The sequence below is a fragment of the Ochotona princeps genome, chromosome 4 (assembly GCF_030435755.1).
Source record: "Ochotona princeps isolate mOchPri1 chromosome 4, mOchPri1.hap1, whole genome shotgun sequence".
NCBI lineage: Eukaryota > Metazoa > Chordata > Mammalia > Lagomorpha > Ochotonidae > Ochotona > Ochotona princeps.
In genome coordinates, this window is record NC_080835.1 from 113,696,078 (window position 1) to 113,719,166 (window position 23,089).

General features: G+C 48.3%; 2 protein-coding genes across 2 annotated transcripts in view; one reads left to right on the forward strand and one right to left on the reverse strand.

The window, feature by feature from the left end:
* Nucleotides 1-6,906, forward strand: part of CDON (cell adhesion associated, oncogene regulated) — a 118,360-nt gene extending 111,454 nt beyond the window's left edge. The window contains exons 19-20 of the mRNA XM_058664131.1: nt 4,305-4,543; nt 6,138-6,906. Coding sequence (XP_058520114.1) covers nt 4,305-4,543; nt 6,138-6,301 — 403 coding nt within the window. The 3' untranslated portion in view covers nt 6,302-6,906. The remainder of the gene's footprint in view (nt 1-4,304; nt 4,544-6,137) is intronic.
* A 3,729-nt stretch (nt 6,907-10,635) lies between these two features.
* VSIG10L2 (V-set and immunoglobulin domain containing 10 like 2) lies at nt 10,636-20,758 on the reverse strand. Its single transcript, XM_036495918.2, has 10 exons — nt 20,677-20,758; nt 18,365-18,715; nt 17,891-18,166; nt 16,100-16,375; nt 15,364-15,612; nt 14,513-14,770; nt 13,038-13,328; nt 12,044-12,340; nt 11,294-11,416; nt 10,636-10,733 (listed from the first exon to the last, which is right to left on the reverse strand). The coding sequence occupies exons 1-10, from the start codon at nt 20,756-20,758 to the stop codon at nt 10,636-10,638; spliced, it is 2,301 nt and encodes a 766-aa protein (XP_036351811.2).
* Between the last annotated feature and the right edge of the window lie 2,331 nt (nt 20,759-23,089).

The following is a 23,089-nucleotide window of genomic DNA, read 5'->3' on the forward strand; positions in this document are numbered from 1 at the left end:
TGTTGAAACCACTGTTTCCTGGTCTGTGTCCTGAGCTCTGCTGGTGCTGGGACTCTGTTTTGTATGTGCCTGCCGATTTTCAGTGCCTACTATAGAACCTGACATTTGGAAAGTATTCAGCAAATATTTCTTTTGAGTAACAGGTTCTTCTACATAAGGTTATTTACATAGATGGAGCGTAGTCATTAGATTCTCAGGAGTAGTAGTTTGAATCCAGAGAAGTTAGCCACTGCACTTCTGACCTTGCCACATGTTCAGTGTCTGGATTCCACGAATGGAATGTGTTCAGTGGCCAGCAGGGGTTGGGGAGGAACAGAAGGGACTAACAGTGAAGTATAAGACAAACACTGCTAACATGCCCACCCTTGCCAGGATCGTAGAGAAACTGTTGAAGTTCAGGGTTGAACAGCTCAGGATGTTCTGGCCTTGTAGGCTCATGTCCCAGCCAGCCTTGTGCTGACTGAAGCTCCAGGGACATCCAACCCATTACTTCCCTCATGAGAACATGTGGGTCATATTTAAAGCAGACACATATTTTATATTAGATCATTGAATGTTAAAATTACAACCATATTAATATGATAATGCTTTGAGTAAATTTTTCTGTATACATGAATACTTGACATTCTTTGCTTTCAATTCCAGATGATTGGTGTCTGAATTCCAATAACCATAGAGTAAGTAGATTTGTCTATTTGAAATTAAAATTGAAATTATTTGAATTAAAGATTTGTTTACTGACAGATATCTTATTCTCTTTCAGGTTCATATCTGTGTTCATGTTTAGCACTTGGCATTTCCAATAATTTGAATCAACAGAGCTGCTAGTAGGAGTTACATGGACTTCCTTTTATAGATTTTCATAATGTTTCCCCCAAAAAACTTACCACTCCATGAAGTATGAAAATCCAAAGAATTCTTGCTTTTATTTTCTAATGTTGTCTGGCTCCAGCATATTACTGATCTTACAAAGTCAAGTACAACATTCTCCCCAAACCTCTCTTACTAATAATTTTAGAAATAATGACATCTAGTAGGGGTGGAATAGTTTGATCATCAACAGTAAATAATGATAAAGTTTGACAATTTGAAAATATTGCAGAATAACCAGAAGTAGGAAGATACTGAAATGTCTAAGCTTCAAAAACAGCATGTGAGATTTGTGGATTTTTGCCAAGGGGAATTCTCCAAGCTATAGGCAAAGAGCCAACCAGAAGACTGAGTTTTATGCCAACAGAAAATTAGACAAAAATAACAGTTTAAAAAGAGAAAAATATGTATAATGCAAAGAAACAGACAATTGAAATTCTAAAAGGAAAAAAGAAAGCTAATAGAAACAGACCCTGAGATGACCCAGATTGTCACAATTAGCAGCTGTTGCAAATTGTTCAAAAACTTGAAGGATAATAAATGAACATAAGGGGAATTCCAACTGAGAAACAGATTTTTAATAAAAGAAGAAAAATGTCTTAGGCTGAAAAGTGCAGTCACTGGAATGAGATGTTTTCTGGATGAGCCTAACAGCAGATGGGAGGCCACAGAGGAGGAACGCGAGCTACATGAGAAACCAAACGAGGCGATCGTTCTGAAGAACACAAAGAAAGCTTTCAGCTTCTTAGGTGAAGGCAGAAAGTAAAAGCTTGACAGAATCAGCTGAGATACTCAATAAATTCTGGCAATAATGCGATGGGAAATATTGTAAAAAATAATAATAAATCATAAATTGTGAACATCTTGTCTTTACTGTTATCACCACACATAAGAAGAAACATGCCGTGTGATTTCGAAGCTGTGTGTTTTAGATTTTCATAAAGTGTTTTTTCTCTTATGTGGCTGTAGGTTTCTTAGTTTTCTGTCTTCCTCTTTTTTTCTGTCCTTACCACCCAGGGGCTAATGACGGCTTCCTGCTGTGTGATGTGTTTGAAAGTCAGTTGATAACTGACAATGGACCTTAAGGCAAAGCAAGCATAGACAAAAGGTCATCTTCAGAGGTTCCTTTCTTTTTTTTTTTTTAATTATTTATTATTTAACTTCATTAATTACATTGTATTATGTGACACAGTTACATAGATACTTGGGTTCTCCCCCCCCTCCCCAAACCCTCCCACCATGGTGGATTCCTCCACCTTGTTGCATAACCACAGCTCAAGTTCAGTTGAGATTCCCCCATTGCAAGCGTATACCAAACATAGAGTCCAGCATCTTATTGTCCAGTCAAGTTCAACGGTTTCTTAGGTATATCCTCTCTGGCCTGAAGACAGAGCCAGCAGAGTATCATCCCAGTCAATTGAAAGCTCCAACATACCATCAGCAAAAATTTACATCATTATGGAATTAATTGACATAGTAATGAGTAACCAATATGTTAAAAGTAAATGCGAGTTCTTAACCACCTTCTGTGACCACCTCATTGACATTTCAATTTTAGTTTATACACAACATATAACATTCAAAACATAACATGTTATACATAAGATCATATCATCTTAAATTAAGGCAAACATGTGGTATTTAACCTTTTGGGATTGGCTCGTTTCCCTTAGCATTATGGTTTCCAGTTTGGCCCATTTGGCCACAAAGAACTGCATTTTGTTTTTTTTAACAGCGGAGTAGTATTCCATGGAGTAGATGAACCATAGCTTTCTTATCCAATCCTCTGTTGATGGGCATTTTGGTTGCTTCCATGTTTTTGCAATTACTGATTGTGCTGCTGTGAGCATAGGAGTGCATGTTGGTTTCTCATAAAACAAGTGTTCTGGATATATTCCTAGGAGTGCTATTGCTGGATCATACGGTATGTTGAATTTGAGTTGTTTGAATATTCTCCATACTGATTTCCATAGAGGCTGTACCAGCCTGCAGCCCCACCAGCAGTGGAGTAGGGATCCCTTTTCCCCGCAACCTCGCCAACAAGTGTTGTTGGTGCTTTTATTCATGTGGGCCAGTCTTACTGGCGTTAGGTGGTACCTCATTGATGTTTTAATTTGGATTTCCCTTATTGCCAGGGAACTTGAGCATTTTTTCATATGTTTATTTGCCATTTGGGTTTGTTCCTTTGTGAAGTGTTTGCCCATTTCCCGTGCCCATTTCTTGAGTGGCTTGTTTGTTTTGACATTTTGGTTGTTTTGTAGCTCTTTGTATATTCTGGAGATCAGCCCTCTATCACCTATGTCGTGTGCGAAGATCTTCTCCCATTCTGTGGGTTGCCTTTTTACTTTGTTGATTGTTTCTCTAGCTGTACAGAAGCTTCTTAGTTTGATGAGGTCCCAATTGTTTATTTTGGTCTTGATTTCTACTGCATTTGGAGTCTTTTTTAGGAAGTGAGGGCCTACCCCTAAGTGTTGCAGTGTGTTTCCAACATTTTCTTCCAAAAGTTTGAAGGTTTCTGGATGTAGGTTTAGATCTGTTATCCATTTAGATCTGATCTTAGTGTATGGTGAGAGATGTGGATCTATTTTTTTGTTTCTGCAGGCTATTAACCAGTTGTCCCAACAGCATTTATTGAACAGACCTTCCCATTTGCCTGGATTGTCGCTTGTCCTTTTGTCAAAGATTATTTGGCTGTATCTGTGTGGGTTCCTTTCTGGTGTTTCTATTCTGCTCCATTGATCTTCCTCTCTGTCTTTGTGCCAGTACCAGGCTGTTTTGATAACCACTGCCCTATAGTATGTCCAGAGGTCCGGAACTGTGATTCCCCCTGCTAACTTCCTGTTCTTCAGGATGGTTCTAGCTATCCGTGGTTTTTTGTGCTTCCAGATGAACCTTTGGATCATTGTTTCCAGTTCCATGAAGAATGTTTTGGGCAATTTGATTGGGATTGCGTTGAATGTATATATTGCTTTTGGCAGTATAGACATTTTAATGATATTGATTTTACCTATCCAGGAGCATGGGATGTTACTCCATCTTTTGAGGTCTTGTTCAATTTCTTTTTTAAGTAGTTTGTAGTTTTCTTCAAATAAGTCTCCTACATTTTTGGTTAGATTTATTCCCAGATATTTCATACTTTTCTCTGTTATTTTGAATGGTATCTTGCTGGTTAAGTCTTTTTCCATCTTGGGGCAGTTCGCATCAGAGGTTCCTTTCTTAAGTGATTTGCCTATTGGTACATTTTCCATTTGTATTACATTTGAGATTTTTGAATTCTTAACATTTCAAATCATAGCAAATCATTTAATAATGTTTAAGGATCAGTCTTTCTTAAGAATTTGTCAATGAAAAATACCAAATGAGATTTCAAAGTTGAGCTTATTGCCTTGAACCCTCGAGACACAATTCTGTTTCTTTTGGTTTGAACCCTGCAGGTGTTTCACCAAAACCAACAGCACTTTGAGCGGCAGCCCCCTTCCTGTGGTTCCCGTGGTAGCACCTTATCCCCAGGATGGTTTGGAGATGAAAGCCCTGAGTCACATGACGATGCCTGTGTGCCTGGCTTCCGCGGTGCCTGAGGGAAGCAGTGAGGATAGCGTGGCACCAGTTCCTAGCCTGCATGCTTGCTGTCGGGACAGCACTCGTGATGGCAACTCTGCAGAGTTCAACAGAGGTATGGCAATGTGATGGACCTCATTTCCAGATCATCTGCAGTGAGCTAAAACCTGTGAGGGGAGACAGTGCTGTCAGGGCTTTCTAGGATCAGCTCAGATCTACCCTTTCCCCGCCTCCAGAGACAGATAGATTCATTCATTCATTTGAAAGGCAAAGTGGTAGAGAGAGGGATGTAAGGAGATTGAGATCTTCCATCTACAGTTTTACTTCCCACATGGTCACAATGGCCAGGGCTGAGCTTGACTGAAGTCAAGAGTCTGCAGTTTCATCTGGGTCTTCTACGAGGGTGGCAGAAGCCCAAGTGTTTGGATCATCAACTGCTGCTTTCCTAGACCTGTTAGTCAGGGAGCTGTATTGGAAGCAGAGCAACCATTGAGTCAGATTGGTGTTCTGATATGGGATGCTGGCATTGTAGATGGCAGCTTAGCTTACTGCAACACAGTGCCAGTCCCAGCTCATATCTTTCCTAAGAGCTGATCAGGATGGCTTCAGGAAGATAGGACTAGTGCTGGTACTGTGGTTAGGCTTCTGCATGTGGTACCAGTATCCCATATGAGCGCTGCTTTGTATCCTGACTGTTCTAAATCCAATCCTGCTTCCCTTTTATGGCCTTTTATACAGCAGAGGACGGTTCAAGTCCTTGGGATCTTGTACTCATGTGGGAGACCCAGAAGAAACTCCTGGCTCTGAACGTCAGGTTGGCTCAGCTCCAGCTTTGTGGCCACTTTGAGGAGTGGACTAGCAGATGGATGATCCTAGTCTCTGACTCTCCTTTCTGTATAAGTCTTCATTTCAAATAAAAATATTTAAAAGACCAGGCAAAGCAATCTTTGCAATTCTTTTTTTTACTTATACCCTCCACCACAAGCTGTTCATCTCATCACATTTTGCAGGTGTTGTTCGAATAGGCTCTGATTCAGTTTGTACCTGAACATATGACTTGCTGGAAGAATGGATTTTGTAAACATTGGTCTCTTTTTTTTTTTTTAAAGACTTTATTATTATTGGAAAGCCTGATATACAGAGAGGAGGAGAGACAGAGAGGAAGATCTTCCATCCGATATTTCACTCCCCAAGTGAGCCGCAACGGGCCGGTATGCGCCGATCCAAAGCCAGGAACCAGGAACCTCTTCCGGGTCTCCCACACGGGTGCAGGGTCCCAATGCATTGGGCTGTCCTCAGCTGCTTTCCCAGGCCACAAGCAGGGAGCTGGATGGGAAGTGGAGCTGCTGGGATTAGAACCGGCGCCCATATGGGATCCCGGGGCTTTCAAGGATTTTTAGCCGCTAGGCCACGCCGCCGGGCCCCACATTGGTCTCTTTTTAATTAGCCTTAGTTCTGGAGTTGTAGTAGCCTTTCTCTCGTGGTTATTTTGGGACTTTTAAGGAATTTGGTTTCATCCTAGACAAATTGTAAGACTAGTCATGAAAGCACAACTTTTCAGTCTTTTAAGCCTGCTGTCTCCCTCACGCTCACACCAAGCATAACTAGGCTGTACTTTGGCTTATTTTCGTTTCTTCACTGCCCATAATGGTGTTCTTAAAATCAGTCTTTCTCTTCTCACAACACTCCCAAATGTTTCTGCTTTTCAGGAGACAGCTGTGTCCACTCAGAAACAGAGAGTAAAACTTTAAGTTGGAATCCTCTCACTTTGCCACCAGTCTCAGAGGATGGAGCAGAAGAGACAGCCTGGTCTCCCCCTGGCGTTCCTCCAGACAGCCCTTCAGGGGTCCTTCAGCAACCCCAGGGGACCTGAGGATTTGCAAAGGACCGGTCTTCCCACTTCAAGACAGCAACTGCACAGAACCAACTTGGGAATGAACTGTGTGAAGGACATTAATTCAAATCAGAGAAAATCATTATTTATTTTTTTTGTAGTAGTGGTGTCATATGAATGTACCTTAAAATGTGTGCCCTTTGATATTATTTATGCCTTAAATCTTTCCTTTTCTGTCCTTTCTTCCCCCTTGTTTGCATAGTTCTTGGTCATATGCAGAGCTAAGGGGTCATTCCATATTTTCCAGCAGCCTTGGTGACAGTGAGAGTTCCTCCTACCTGGGATCCAGTGTGCTGGCTGATTTTGCCAGGAGCGGGTGGCACTGGCTGTCTGGAGTTTGCAAGCAGATAGACTGTCAGATGGAAAACTATCTTTTCAGTGTTGTGGTAGCAGACTTTGAGAGAACATTTTGAAATCAACCTGTTGTGGCCTCACGTGTGCCATAGCTGATCTGACTGATGAGTTTTCTGAGTGCCTGCCACAAATATGGGCATGTGACCTGTTGGCTTTTCCATCCATGCCCGGGCACAGGTGATGGTCTAGGCAGTGGCCATGTGCAATGTTGTATATGGTCTGATTGGATCACTGCACTTCAAAATTAGATGCATTTATAGAATGGTCATGGTGGAGCTGTTTTGTGATTGTTTCTAAAAGTAGGAGCCAAGTGAGGCTATCCGGCAATGGCCTAAAGAGAAAGATCCATGCTGTAAGAAGAGGGCTCCAGGCCCAAGGTGACGGCAGCTCTTTGTATTCCTTCCTTCAGTCCAGAGTCAGGAGATCACGCTCCGGAAAATAGCCATTTTCTTGCTGCCATGTGAACAATATAGCCTGAAAGATGTGTTGGACAAGACTTAATTTAGAGGAAAGGGATTTTTAAAAAAAATTTTTCATGCAGTGTTTTTCAGAGTATCATCATTGTAAATGGGCACTTAGAGCTTCGATTAGCAGAACTCAACACAGCGCAATTACTGTTGCCTCTGAGTGACAGGGCCTCGCCTTGGGAAGGCTTCTTTTCTCCACATTAAAAAAAAAAAAAAAAAGCAAAACTCCCTCAGTGTGTTGCAGAGCTTGAGTCAAGCTTTCACGGCACACTGGTCCGTTTTGGATCTTGCCTCCATTGGAGGAAAGAAATAGAAAAATTATCCTCTTGATGTAGAGGCGATCAGTTCCAGCACGAGTGTCGACCTCTTACCGTTTCCCGGAAGTCACAGGGGAATGGAATAACGGACGGTTAATCAGCTTTCTGTCTAAGTGCATCAGTATTCCCTTACCTACGTCTATATATTTTATAAATAGAACTTTTGGTGAAGATGTGCTGTTTAAGCTTGGTACTATGCAAGGCTATGTTTCCCAGAACAGTATAGTGACTATACTTTCATAGTCGGGTATTAGAGATGCCGTCGAAGCAAGTTCTACATTCCAGATGTCTGTGCCTGTAGGATACTAGCTGTGGAGGGAGATAGCCACATCCACTACTTCTGTGACAAGCGAAGGACACAGTCCTGGCATGTAGACAGGAACCCATGCCCGATGCTTGCCATTTAAGTTAGAGCAGAGCTGTCACCAAGGGGGTTTTAGAAAGCCGGGAAATGTCCGTACAGAGTCATTTTGATTCAGGAAACATGTGTATCAGCATGAGCCTTAGGTCATAAACTGCTTGTAAAAGATTGAGTTTGATCCTGGGACTTGTCCATAAGGAATCGAAAATGACTTTACCATTAGGGCAATCTCATTGTGGACTGCTTTATTTATATTATTAGTAACGCTGTTTTAAGTGTTATCCCTTTTATTGTATTTTATTTATAAAAATGCCTTTATATATTGAGTTATATAAATATAAATATATATATATATAATTGTGTTTATGTTTAGGAGTTATGAGTTCTCCCTCAGTGTGAGTTGCTCTGAGTTGTAATACCCTGCACAGTCACTCTAAACAGTCCTACCTAATGTTACTTTGTCAGGAAATGAGACTGCCCAGTATGTTATGGGAGAAAGCACTAGCATTGGTTGAGCAACCGCTAAGGACCAGACACAGAGCTTGGGACCAGTTGCTGCTAGCTCAGTCAATCCTGACAACAAATGTTAGGCGTTAAAATCCCCAAGCCATACAGCGAGCCCCTGAGCCTGAAACAGAGCCCAGTGTCTGCAGCTGTAATCTGTGCACCTCCTGTTTTTCCATACTGCTTTCCAGAAATCTTTGTGGTTCACAGTCACCATTTCTGTTGTTTGCCCCTTGGGGCTCCAGCACTATAGGTAGAGGAGCAGTTGCCCTCCAGCCTACATGGGCAGGCCACTCTGCCCTTCTAGGAGTCCACGATTATCCCCATCAGCAACTCTTACCCTTCTCCCTGCCCAGGAATTCATTCAAGTCAGTGATCCTGAAATTGGTCAGGTTCTGTAACATTCCTTCCCATGGTAGAATTCTGGGTGATTTTGTTTGATCATCCAACTTCCGCACTCCACCCACATCCGTTCACTCCTTTTTCTTCTTTCGGACTTTCCTCTTACGCACTGATAAGTCTGGGCATGGGTGCTGCACAGGCTGTGAGTTTCATTGCAATAGCCTATCTCTTTTGAAGTGGTCTTTACAAAAAACTTGTGTTTCTGATTTTTGTCAAATTTGTCAATGAAGACTAATGTGTCCATCCTGGGCTGCACTTGCCAGAGATCTCATTCCAGCTACAGCACTGCCAAGAAGCTAAGTTTAGGATTGGATTTCACCTGTGTTGCTGTCTTTTAAAGCAGTGACTTTGAAATGCATGTTTTGTATCATGAAAAGCATGTTTGATTTTTCTAAAAGTTGTAATATTATGTTTGAAAACTGTACATAGTTGAAATGATGTAGCGTTGACAGGTTTTATTGGGTTGATACTATTTTATATTAAAGAGGATGCTGCTTTCATGTGGAGTAGCCTGTAAGATGGGCTCTTCAGATGCTCCCTGTTTGTACAAAGCTGTTGACGGTTTGGGGTTACGTGGGGGTGGCAAGTGTCTTACTCTGAGACTCTTGGGCCCCTCCACCCTGTTGTGAAATCCCCTATGTACACCCCAGAGCCCAGGGAGTTTAGCCCCTCTTCTGTTCTGACTGCAGAAATGGGACTGTACCAGAGCAAGACCTTGGTCAAGGATCTGATAGAAGTACCTCCAGATGGCCTCCACCTGGTACTTTAGCATTTCTTTGGAAGGGAAAGAACAGGTGGATGGGAGGAGTTGGAGAATGAGGCTAGGTCTGCATCATAGGTCATCTATGTTTACCACTAACCAAGGGCATCATCCAGGAGCTCCAGGGGAGAAACTCAGTCTTCGTAAGTGAAGCGGCTTTATTGAAGCTTTCTCTGATTTAAGAGGCCAACAGATAGCCTCTAGTATGGCGTGTAGTCCTTTTGTACTTGGTTTCCCATGTTTCACTAAGTCGTGCCTTAAACCTTGGCCCCAGTCCTAGAGCTTGGAGGGACACTGAATCCTGTAGTCTAGGAAATCCTGGATCTTTCAGAATGGAGGAGGCCCCTCCGTTCCCTTGGTGTTTCATCCCTTTCCTTGCTGCTGCCAGATATTCCCCATGCCCTCTGGCTGTTCCTCCTCATCAGAGTGCCCTGCCAAGGCAGCTCCAGGGCCTGACTCCTAGTCAGTTGAACAAGCCTTTGTTTGTGCTTCGCCCAGCAGTGCAGATGCACGCACACTCTTGGAGCCAGTGAGTCATGCTGGCAGCGACAGGGTGACTTTGGAACAGCCACAGTGTTCAACAGCCAGCTCCCCCAGGCCGGGAGGTGGGACACGGTACCTGTAATTCTTGTGCTCTAGGTCTTGCCGGCCCAGTCTCCAGCAGTCCATGAGCTTCCCAAACTGCAGCTCAATAAAGGATGTAGTCCACCACACATTCCTGCTTTCCACGCACACAGCCTGGACCCTGCCACCCACCCATGCAAGCTGCAATTTATAGAGTCTGGTACTAGCAAGAATGGGAGACATGGTTTATTTGGGGATCTCCCTACCCACAGACCTGTTTTCTGGAAGCAGCTGCCTGTCATCCGTCCCCGGCACCAGAGACACTTGCCAGTCCTGTTGCTTCTGCTTGCCCTCACATTCCCGGAGAGCCTTTGCTCCAGGTGTGTGTCTCCCTCCTCCCATCTGGGCTGGGACTTCTCTTGTAATCCAGTCACTTAGGGGGTGTGACAGCTGTGCCTGGCACCAGTTGTAAAACCTGGTTATCAGGGTTGAAAGGGGTAGTTAGTGTTTTAGCCATCTTGGTTTGCAGACCCATGTCTGGCAGAAGAGATCTCTCTGCCCTCTGCACCTTGCTCTTTGACTTCTCATGGTGTTGCAGTCACTGTGATGGTGACATTGATGGGAGCATCACTGGATTCTTGCGCAGGGTCTGACCCTGGGGTGGCGACTGCTGTTTCAGTGCCTGCAATGTGGGCCAGGGAGAGAGATGCCATGGGGATGTTCTCCAAGGACAAGAGAAACTGAGCACTGCACAGACCCCAGCCCCGGTCACTGGGATGAAGATGTGTTCACCTGCCCGTGCCTCGCTGCTTCCTGGTGGGCTCCTCCGGTGCTGTCTTGCCTCCCTGAGGATGAAATGAGAGTGAAGTTACCTGAACCTCCCAAGTCTTCCTTCCCCATGAAAGCAAATTCTTGAGCCCAGAATAACGATTCCACACTCACATGGGAACAAGCCACTGACCAAGGCCTGTTGAAAGAAAAAGGGAGCCATTCAGTATTCCATCAACCTGATGTAGATTCCAGGAGTCACCACCCCATTCTCCAGCACTGCTTCCTCAGTGGGCTCCCTATCTAGTCTTGGGCGATGGCTCCAGTTGCCTGAGGAAGCAGCTCAGGGTCCCTATGGGCAATAGCCAGTACTGGAGAGGGAGTCATGATTAAGGAAGAGTCTGGAATCAGGTTGGGTCTCAACCTGGCCACCCTGCAGAGCTAAGCAGCCCCACCCTGAAGATTCCCACTCACAAGGGAAGGTCTCCGGATGCCGGACAGCATACTGGAACAGCAGTAGAGAAGCCACCGTTGCTGCCACTATTCCTGTGCCTGCTGCGGCGAGCACTGCAGGGTAGGCATTGAAGGGGGGGTCCACTAGGGGGAGACAGTGTGGAGTGCCTGGGTTAGAACCACCAATGAACTTGGATAGTAGTGGCTCACAAGGTGCCAAGGAGGTGATGCTGTGCTCAGCTAGTCCTCCCTGCCGCCCAGGTGTGGAACCCACAGTCTGGAGATTAGATCTCCCCTGAGGGTGGTGGGAGGTGCTACACCTGCAGGATAGTTTGCATCCCTAGCCAAAACTATTACTTCTAATGCAGAAGGGCTGAGGTTAGATGTCAGAGCAGGTTGGGGTTGTAGGCAAATGCCCCATAACATAAGGAATTCCCAGGATGGAGAGGCAAGCAACTGGGAGCCCACCTGCACCCAGGAGGTGAGACTGAGGCACAGAGTGGGGCTGGCACCTGTCCTTCCTTCCCTATTGCTTCTGGTACAAACTGCAGTGGAATTCTGGTAAACTGAGGGAATTCTCAGGAGGAGCAGGATCCTAGGCCTGGAACCCCCAGACCTCTCTGAGAAGGAAGGGAGGGAGAAGTAGACACAGCCAGAACACTGCATCACACTGGGGGCTTCAATGGGCAGGAGGAGGAAGAGAGGTGAGGAGGAACCAAGGCCCAGTTTGCTGGAGAAAGGCAAGGCCCTCCCTGGTGCTAGCACCAGCACCTGGTGTCTTCACCGCAGAGGGAAGCCCAGCCGTGTGGTGGTTCAGAGCCAGGATGCGGAAGGCATAGAGGACCCCTGGGTCCAAGCCTCCCAGCCGCCGGCCCCGACTTTGGGGTTCGATGTCACTGGCTGCTGTCTCCCAGGAGGTGGCTGCTGGGCCTGGGACACTGGCCCTCCGCTGCACCAGGAAGCCGGTCAGGTTCCCTGACCCCTCCACTGCCCACTGCAGCTGCACCTCTCTGCGATGGCGTGCGTAGGTCAGGCGGCTGATGGTAACGTTGGGAGGAGCTGGATATCCTAGGCGAGAACGTGGGGGACACACACTGCAGGTGCGCTGACCACCTTTGCATGCTGTGCCCCGGGGGTAGAGTATGGGTGTGAGCAGGTGTGCTCGACTGCAGACCTGGGTGGCTCTGGCTGCCCTCAGTTTTCTCATCTATAAAAGTGAAGGAGGGAGCCCTGTGTGCTAGCTTAGTGGATAAATCCTTGCCTTGTGTGTGCCGGGATCCCATATGGGTGCCAGTTCGTGTCCTGGCTGCTCCACTTCCCTTTCAGCTCTCTCCTTGTGGCCTGGGAAAGCAGTCAAGGACAGCCCAAAACCTTGGGACCCTGTACCCACGTGGGAGAGCCGGAAAAAGTTCCTGACTTTGGCCCAGTTCCGTTGCAGTCACGTGGGGAATAACCTAGCCAATGGAAGATCTTTCTGTCCTTCCTTTTCTCTGTACATCTGCCTTTCCAATAAAACTAAGTAAATTTTTAAAGGGAAAAAAAAAACTGACGGAGATTTTTTTGAACAGCACATTTTATTCAGGAGCGCATCAGCCTCAGTCTCAGCCCTGCCAGCTTCGTGCTTTGCAGGGCCCACCTATGTCAGGGTCCTATCCTGCAGGAGATTCACAGCCAGGGAAGAGCTTCATTGATCTCCCAGCCCTCCTGTCACACACCCCCACACCCCATCCACACACACCTCCCCGCCCTCCTGCGCCCCACTCACTCAGGACCTCCAGCTGCACGTTCTCATGCTGGCTGCCCACGGCGTTGCGGGCCACACACTGGTAGGTGCCCTTGTGGCGTGCTGGGTCAGCGTGTTGGATGTGGAGGCGCAACCAGGCGCCCTCAGTGTGCAGTGCGAATCCAGAAGCGCCCTGTTCCACCTGTTGTAGCTGGGGTCCCAGCCAGAGGAGCTGGGCGGGTGGCATGCCCCGCTGAAGAACGCACTTCAGTATGGCCTCTCCCCCCTCCAACACTGACACCAGGGACTCAGCCACTGCCAGCTGTGGGGCTTCTGCAGGGGAGAGACAGCAGGTGATGCTCGAACAAGAGCCCTGTCTCCTGTTAGTGGGAAGACTGGGGGGAAAGTGGAGGGCACAGCAAATGGAGGGGAGAGGAGACGGGGGCTGTGGGGTTAATTTGTCCTCACATTCAGGCTCCGTTGTATGCCAAGCTCCTGTCCTAACTGTGCTCCTCCGTGGCCCTCCCTGCCCCCACCACCATGCAGGCAGGAGCTCTGCTTGACTCATTCCTGCAAGAATCACCCCTAGTCCCAGCATCTGGCATGGGCCTCCTCCCCACTAATGGCCCACTAACCTCCCGCAGGCTCCAGGTGTAGTGCTGGGCCTGCAGCAGGTGCTCGGGTTTTATGGATGGACTCTTATTAAAGGCCAGACTCTTAGGTGTCAATGAATCTCCTAGCATGGAATTTCCGTTCCTAAGACCGAGTAATAGGGAATAGGCTGCAAACCTCTTCATGGTCCTGACAGCATGCGGATCCCAAGCCCTTGCACAGCAAGGGATAAAGCATTTTGTGAGAGCTGTTTTCGTAAGAGATGACTCCTCCACTTTTCTCACATTTTTTTGCAGTATGTTTTTGCAGGTATTTTTCCTTCAGCTCTCAATAAACAGCCTGACAAACCAAATTCAGATACAGAGAAGAAGCGGACCAAAAACAAATAGGAGACAGAAATCTTTTGACACCTGAAGCTTTAGTGCAAGCCAAGCCCAAAGTCAGGTTCCTTTCTTATGCAAATCAATGCAAATAAGAGACACAATCAGCATCCCACATCATCTAGACCAAGAGTAGTCTACTCAATACCACAGCGGGCAGGCACATGCACTTTGAAATGTGGCAGGTCTGCATGGAGATGTGTATGGTAAATACAAACAAAGCGTTAAATGTTTTGTGAATAACTAAATTCTTACATGTTGAAATAACATACTGGGTATATTGAGTTAGACTGTGTCACCAGTTTCTCCTAACTGCTGGCCTGCAATAGATTTTTATTGCACAACACTGACCCAGACTGACCGACTCCACCTAGTTTATTGATCTAAATAACTTGAATCCCAGGAAGGCTAAGTGAGTCTTGCCTTTCATTCTAGCCCTGCCATCCCCCAGAGCCCCTCAGTCTAGCCCCACAGGGCTGCCTCACCTTCCCCAGCCCTAGCCTTGAGCAGTCAACCCCTACTCACCCAGCTGAAGCTGGCACTGGGGGTCTGGGCTCCTTAGTGGGTGGGTGCCCCGACAGGTGAACTCTCTGCCAGCTAGATCGTCCTGGGCCTGCAGGAGGTGGATGGCTAGCGAGGAGCCGTTGCTGCCCAGAGGTTGTTCTCCGTCAAGCCAGCCCAGCATGGCAGGGGGCTCACCTCCAGGCCACTTGCAGCTCAGCATGATGAACTGGTCTTCCAGCAAGGCTGTGGTCCAGCAGGTGGGGTTCCAGAAAGGTTCCCCTAGAAAGGACCGGCGGCTCAGCACAGCCCTAGGGGAGGAGGCATGGCTGGGCAGGCCCACCTACCCTACTCCTTCACTCATTGATTTCTTGGCTCACTCACTCCTCTGTCACATGTGCCTGAGACATGGAGGCACACAAATTAAACAATTGCTGTATAATTTGATATGTTCTAGAATGTAGAGCAAGACTCTCCAGAGAAGAGCATGTTGCTGTAAGGATTACGTTTAAACTCTGTCCTGACTGATTGATGGGGATTTGCTGGGAAGACAGCAGAGAGAATGGTGAAGGCGTATTTCAGATTGACATGCAGATGAGCAATAGAAACAGAGGGTGCGGTTGTTGGAGCCCACTAACCACGGAAACTAGGAGACAGGGAGTTGTGCCAGGGTTCCAAGCCCAAACTGAGCAGGATGAAGTTTAGCCTGTGGATGGAGAAGCTGGGAGGAAAGAGCCAAGAGCTGGGTGCCACCCTCCTCTTTGTTTCCCAACATATCTTAGAGTTTGAGGTCTACCACCCCGCCCCAGACCCCAACCCCTCTGACTATCCTCTGACCTTCAGCCACACTCTGGCTAGTGTGTGTGTACACTCACAGAGCGTGATCCTGCAGAGGGTGGACAGTGCCAGGGCTGGGTGCTGGCCGGTACAGGTGAAGATGCTGCCATTGGAGAGCTGGGTGGCTGTATGACTCCAGGTGACATGGCTGGGGGCGGCCGGACCGCTGCCCTGTGGCCCTTCCCACTGCAGCTGGGCGGGTGGAAACCCGCCAGGCCAGGTGCAGGGCAAAGTCACAGCCCTGAGGGAGGGGAGCACAGCACAGGAGGGCTGCCCCTCGGGGGGATCTGGGTGGGAAAGTGGGTGAGAAGGGTTGGGAAGGCTCCCCATCCAGTACCTACCAACCCTGACCCAGGTGAGAGCCTAGAGCTTTCAGATGCTCAGAGTGCAACAAAGGAAGAGGAAGTTGGGGGATGGATGGAAGGACTGAGTGTCTGAGGAGCTGGAAAGAAAACGACTGAGCTCACAGTTAAAGAGCAAGTATTTAGAGTCCTTGAGTAGTCCCAGAACCCCACCCAATGCCCCTGGTCACCCAGCCTCGTGGCCTTTCCTCCACCCTTCTCTGTGCCTCAGTTCAACCCTCGGGAACTTGGGAATGATACCGTGGGAGGGGCTGATAGGATCCGAGGCTTTCCTCTCTCCTTGCCTTCCCTACCCCTCGCCTAGCAGCTCCACCAGATTCTGCAGATACCCCACCTAACCCCCATGCCACCATTCATGGGCTGCTGGGGTCTGCCAGAGCACAGACACACAGAGGCCCACCCACACACTCACAGTAGACGGTAAGCTGAACGGTGGTCTGGGTGCGAGTGTCCAGGTGTCTGTTGTGGGCCAGGCAGGTGTACAGGCCTGTGTGGGAGCGGCTGGCACTGGCTATGATGTAGGTGGGCCCGCTGTGGACCTGAGTATCCTCACGGAGCCACACGTAGTGACTAGGAGGGTTGGATGCCGCCAGGCAGCTCAGGGTCACCTCCTCCCTCTCACTAGCCCAAAATCCTTCTTCAGTGAGTCCCAGGGTATCCACAGTAATCACAGGTTTGTCCGGACCATCTGGAGGACAAGGGAGGACCGTCACACCTCCCCACCTCCCCTCATTTGCACAGTCGCATTCAAACTCAGTGTCCCCACCTTCGAAGCTCTTCCAGACCGCAGGAGGGGCCTGCACTCTCTGCCTACGCTCTACCGTCCTGCCAAGAACCCCCTCTCAGCTGCCTCCTCTGCTCTAGCTGGTTTACAATTTCCACAAGCTACCACTGCGGAGAAAAGGCAGGGCACTCTAGCCCTTTCTCCCCAAGGCCTTTAGGGAAGCGTTTGCCGAAAGATGGATATGAAAGTTCCATAAGTGAGATTTCTAGTAGCTAAATCTGAGAAAGTAAGAATAACCAAGCCCAATGAGGCAAAAAAAGAATAAGGAAGGAAAGAAGAAAGGAGGAAAGAAGGAAAGAGGAAAGAAGGAAGCACAGAAGGGAGAGAGGGAGGAAAAGGGACGGAAGAGAGAAATGGAGAGAGGAAGGAAAGAAGGCGGCAAGCCACCAATATGTTGTAAAGGAAACTTGTACCATTTCAGTTTTACCAATAGTCAACTGAGGTCCAATCCCAGAAACGGGCCACAGGTCTGAAGTTGCATGCTGTTCTGAGCAGGCTAAGGAGATCCCATGGCAGCCCCTCTGTGCTGTGTGGAGTGGGAATCATTGCATTGTCCAGGGTATCCATGTTGAATACACTGCCTGCCCCTGAGTCACTGAGTAGCTGTCTGTTATCAGGTATTGTGGTACTGCAGTGTTTGTGTTCAGATAATCCTCACTTAACCTAATAACGGCCTCAAAGTCATTGTTAAGTTTTAACTACACCAAATTCATAAAGTAAACTCTATCATAGGCATTATGTATAGGAAAAAGCATAATGGAATTTAGAACTATCCATGGTTTTAAGTATCCCCTGAGGGTCTTGGAACAGCAGAAAACAGGACACAGCTGTAGAAGTTATCTGATTGCACCTGCATTCAGGATGTTATTATTTCATTAGCTAAGCAACATTAATGTTATTGAGGAGCTAATTATGTTCTTTATTTCACACTAAGTCTTCAAACACAAGTGTGCTTACCCCAACTTCAGTTAGCCATGTCTCAAGTGATTTAAGACATGTGAGTGCTTATCATACTGGACACAAACTGCAGGCCATCCTCTTCTCCATCTTTTCCCCAGGGCTTCTGGCTTTGGCTCTTCAGCCTTGGAACCAAATTGCTGTCTCCTCTTCCCAGTGGGATTTCCTCCTCTCTATCTATTGGCATCCAGTAGGTCACTGGAGTCTCCAGGCTAAATCCAAAAGCAGCCTTTCTGGATTGCCTCAAAAACATGAGTAAAACCATGAATATGAATGTATGCACATTTTCCTTCAGAAAGAGGCCCTTGACCTTAAAAAGATTTAAGAAGCCTGATACTAGACTAGTGTTTGGCACCAATGGGCATAGCACCCTGAGGCTGTTGCCTACTAGAGTCGCTTGGAGGGCTGGGGATTTGGCAGGGGAAAGTAGGTGTCTGTCCTGATGCCTCCCAGTTCACTCACAGATGACGTCCAGAAAGGCGCTGGTACTGCTTAGCCTGTTGACAGTGTTGTGGGCGCTGCACATATACCAGCCCAGGTGTGTCCGGTTGACTGGGTCCAGCCAGAGAAGTGGCTCTGTGATCTCCACCAGGGCCTTCCCAGGGCTTTGAGGTGCCTGATGCTGCCAGGCAAAGGTGACTGGCAGTGTGCCCTCCCGCACTGTGCACGTGGCCACCACGGAGCTGCCCTCCACTGGGGATGGGTCACTGAACTGCACCCAAGGCTTGGATACAGGCACTGTCAGAGAGGGAAAGAACCTGGGTTTGATAATGGCTAGGGACCTGTCTGCCCACCTAGCCCTGAACATCCTTTTCTCCCAACCCCAGGTTTCCTCACCCCCTGGAGGAGGTGGCTCTTTAGGAGCTGGCCCCAGAACATGCAGAAAGAAACAAAGCCCAACACCAAGCTGGATGCCACCCTGGCTGCATGTCTTACCCAGCACAGCCAGGGACAGGTAGGAATAGGTGGCACGGAGCTGGCCGTCTGCTGAGTGCAAGGCCTGGCACAGGAAGTGGCCGTGGGCTCCTTCCCGGAGCTCCTGCAGCACCAGGCTGCTGTTCCTCAGGCTCACCGACCCCAGGGCTGAGGCCGTGGCCTCCACCTTCGTTGCCACTCCGTCTGTGACAGCCACGGGCTGGGGGACTGGGGAGCCCGGTGGGATGAAGCTCCAGAGGACCATCAGCGGGGCAGGCCCGGAGCCACAGGCCAGCTCCACGGAGCCGCCCCGCACTCCTTGGATGGACGTGACCTCCTCTGCAGGGGTTCTGGGACTCAGCCCGGGGTGACCTGGGGAGAGAGACACAGCACTGGAGGTTTGGGCCGCTCGCTCTGGGTTTTCATGCAGAGCTTTGCTAGTTTTTTTCCCTTGTGCCTTTGCTAGGGGGTTGCAGGTAGATTGGCAGGGCTGGAGTTGAGGGCAGGAGACAGAGTCTGAGGGAGCCTGTGGAGTTTCCTGTTGGTATGCGCTAAGGACCCACTGCAGCCCAGAGCATCAGAACAGTTGGAAAGCTCCCTGGTGAAGAAGGAGCAGGGGATGGGCATCTGCACTTTTTAAATTGCAAAAAGAAGTATTATTTGAAAAGCACACACATACACACACACAGAGGGAGATAAAGAGAGAAAAAGAGAGAAGAAAGAAAGAGAGAAGAAGAAGACCATTCACAATCAGAGATTCACTCCTTGGATGTCTGTAACAGCCAGGTCTGGATCAGGTCAAGGTGAGAGCCAGGTTTCCCAGGCGGCAGGAATTTTTTTAAGGATTTATTTTATTATTTTTATTGCAAAGTCAGATATACAGAGAGGAGGAGAGACAGAGAGGAAGATTTTCTGTCCGATGATTCACTCCCCAAACAGCTGAAACAGCCAGAACTGAGCCCATCCAAAGCCAGGAAGTCAGGAGCTTCTTCCGGGTCCCCACTTGGGTGCAGGGGCCCACGGCTTTGGGCCATCCTCAATTGCTTTCCCAGGCAGGGAGCTGGATGGGAAGCAGGGCTGCCGGGAATAGAACCAGCGCCCACATGAGATGGGATCCCGGAGCCGCTAGACTACTGCACCTGGCCTGGTGGCAAGCATGTGAATCATCACCTACTGCCCCTCAGGATCTGTATTAACAGGAAGCTGGAACCAGAAGCAGAGCTGGGAATTGAACCCAAGCACTCCTACATGGACCTGGGGAAATTAGCCAGTGTGTCAGCTACGAGACTACACTCCTGCTTCAAATCTGTATTTTTTGACAAATGCCCCAAGGTCAGTCTGTGGATCAGCCCAAGGGTCTACACAGTCCCTGGCACTTCTGGGTCTGGAGGGTTTTGTGTACGGGTTCTAGAGTCAGATACCCTCTGTTTCAGGCTTGTTATGGCAAGGGAAAGAGGCCGCAGGCTGCATCAGCCCAGCCAGCATTCACTCATTCATCAGCCAGTTTGGAGTGTCACAGGAACAGGTGCAGTGCCCCAGCCCTGCTCTCCACGTACCACCAAGGAGCAGTCAGTGCTCAGGGCTCAGCCTCAGCCCAGACCCCACATCCCCTTGTCCATGAAGTGAGAACTCAGCCCAGTTGCATGCAAATAAGCCCCTGGAAAGACAATCCAGACACAGGAGTGACTCAGACTCCTTTCCTGGATGCCTGCTTCCTGCCAGGGTCCTTGCCCTGGACTGGTCCCATCATGACCTACTAGCCTTCATTCTAACTACCCTGTGAGGTAGTTAACAGCTTCTCATGAGACTGAGAAATAAAGTCCCTTAGCCTAAAACCAGACAGGATGGGTAGAGCCGGGATTGGAGCCCTATCCACCTTTCAAACGGAGCTGTTCTCACCACTACGAGCTGCTCCAGAGACAGTAAACAGGCATGCAGTTGGCGGGAAGAGATCAAAGGCAAGATTCAGGTGTTCCACTGCTCAAGAAGAAAACTACTGCGTAAACCCATTCTTTCCAACCCTGCATGTGTGGGAGGGGCCCAAGCCACCAGAGCCTCTCAACAGAAAATTGAGAGAATCTCCCAACTGCTCTCTGCCCCTCAAAACCAGGGGACTTGCTGAAGCCCAGATCTCACTGTGCCACTCCTGTGCTTCTTAATGCGCAGTGCTGCCACTCTCAGTGTATGCCAGTCCATGTCCAGCAGGTAAGTGACATGAATAGACATCACTGAATGACTATGCAGGTGCGTGAGGAAGATTCTCCAACGAGGAGAGGGACAGAAGCCCTGGGGTGAGAACGGGCTACCTGCTGGGGATTCTGAGTCTCACTCACCTGAGGCCCTTAGAAGAAGAAGGCAGAGGTGCACCAGCCACGGGAGGCTGGACGATCTGTGCCAGGTCCTCTGGCCCAGCATGGCTCCATCTCTCTGACAGCTGCCCACCTGAGGCGCCTGCCTGTCTCTCAAGTCCCCTCTCCCCAGCCTTGGGGGTGCGGTGGGGGTCTAGCTCAGGTTGCCAACCTCAGCCCTTGTGATACCTCTACCCCTGCTCTCCTGTTACCCTCACTGCCCCATTTACGGGTGAATTATTTACCAGATGATTCACTCTATACATAATGTACAATTGAGGAGGGGCAGGACTACCTAGGATAGACCTAGGGGAGTGGCTGGTGAGCTCCCTGCAGTCATTTGAGTGATCTTGTAAATTAGCCCCTGGACATAGGCCTCTAACCTGATCAAGTCAGCCACCTCCCCAACATTCTCCTCAACAGAGGAGTGCTGAACACAGGAACCTGGCATCTAGCCACACCTTCAAGTGTCCTTCGCCCCCTTCTTGTGTTGATCTTAGATTTTGTAGGAAGAAGCAGACAGAATGCCAAAGCCACTGTGGATCCAGGTACACCTAAGGAGATTGATGAATTGTGAAACTTTGGAAAATTTCAGAACTTCTGAGCTTTGCTTCCTTCACAGGTCAGTGAATGAGGTAACACTTAGTGATACAGAGGAGGGGAATAAGAAATAACAAAATGTATGTTAGCATTTGTGGGTGATGGTCATATTCTATTTCTTGACTTGGATAAGTCAATAAATACATTTATTTCTGTATGTCCTTTATACATATTTGATGTAATTTACATGTATATGTGTTTGGTACGATTCATGCACACACATGTATACAGTGTCCAGAAGGTAGTTGTCACACTGCAGTCTCCTAGATATGTTTATCTGGACTCTGGAGTGGGATGAAGCCCAGTGTTCTGCTGCCCAGAGCTTCTTGGTGCTCGCTTCCCCAGTCCCCTCTCCCCTGCCCTCCACCTTCTCTTAGCATGTCCCACTGCTCTAGCTGACTATGAGTGACAGCCTAAGATGGGGTCAGATTTTTCCATCCTTTGGTGGCAGGGTTAGGGGAGGGGAGAGTGAACTGAACCCCAATGAGAAGGGGGATCTGATGTCTGGTGTCAGGTTCATTGGAGCTCAGCCAGGACAGGAGTAACAGAGCTGAGTATCAGGAGGACTCCAGGACTGGAGCGGCACATGCTGTCCCTTGGCCTGTCACCTGTCCCAGCACAGCGGCTGTGCAGGCAGACCCTGTTCCACTTTTCTCAAAGCTCTGGCTAAGACTCCTCCTTATCCCCTTCTCAGAATCTTGAGTCCCCATTCCCTCCTAATTCGGTCAGGAAGATTCTCTCTCTTACTTTGCGTTTCAAGTGATGAAAAATCTTTAAAAAAGCATAGTAACCAGTTCTCCAAGTTATTGGGTAAATGGGATTGGTCAGACTCACAAGCATCTTCCACAAAGAATACATTCAATCAGCAGCTGCTGAAATTCTTTCTCTTTAGGTAGAACTGAACTTGGCTTTTCTGAGCTCTACTGAAGCTTTACAAAATCACTGCAGCCTCTTCTTCAGATGAGAGACATTCAGTATTAGAAAGTGCAAGGGCTCCACTTCTCGTCTCTGCTTCAACAACAGTAACCATTTATCCAACAACCCTCAGGCCTGGCAAGAATCAGGTGTTTCCACCAATTCCATGACAAAACATGGTTATTGACACAAGCAAGCACTAGTTCTTTCTCCTTTCTCTGAGCCTCCTGATTTCTTTCCTATGCCTACTGTCGTCTGCACCATTGCTTGTCCTCCAGTATGTTTCCATCCATTGGGCCCGTGGCTCCTTCAGGCTGACCAGAGAACTGCCAAGCTCCTTCGTTTCAGATAGTAATATGTAGCGTGTTTTCCAGTTACTCTCAGAGTTTCATTTATCTAATTAATATTTATGATCTATTGGGACATGCTTGCTGTAGAGCTTTCTTGGCCTTTATCCTAGATCCCTAAGGCAGGCTGGAAGAGGTGACTCCCTGAGCCACTCCATGTCTCTCGAACAGGTAGTGCTCTGGCTGGAACAAGTGCCCCCTACCCAGCTGGAAAGAACAGCCAGATAGAGGGAGTAAACTTGACCTCTCGTCTTTACTCACATCTTTGCCTTTTTGAGCCAATTTGCAGCTCCTCCTTCATGCTGTGGGTTTCACGCAGCCTCCAGTTCGTTGTAACTGCTTTTGAATTGTGATCCTGAAGGCCCAAGGTTTCAGGGAAGCAGGCTGTGGCAGGGTAGGAACCGCTGGACTAGAATAGAGGAAGCAGATGCTCTTGCAAATAAGTGGCCTTTGCATGTGTGCCTTGCTGGAGGCCAGGCCTGGGCCCTTGGAGACCCCAGCAGGAGATGAGCCAAGGCCAGAGAGGACACGAGTCA

Coding starts and splice junctions, on each gene's coding strand:
- VSIG10L2 (XM_036495918.2), bottom strand. CDS start 20,758: ATGCTGGGCCAGAGGACCTGGCACAGATCGTCCAGCCTCCCGTGGCTG. Junction 18,716..20,676: donor TCTTCTTCTAAGGGCCTCAG/GTGAGTGAGACT, acceptor CTCTCTCCCCAG/GTCACCCCGGGCTGAGTCCC. Junction 13,329..14,512: donor CCAGTGCCAGCTTCAGCTGG/GTGAGTAGGGGT, acceptor TCTCCCCTGCAG/AAGCCCCACAGCTGGCAGTG.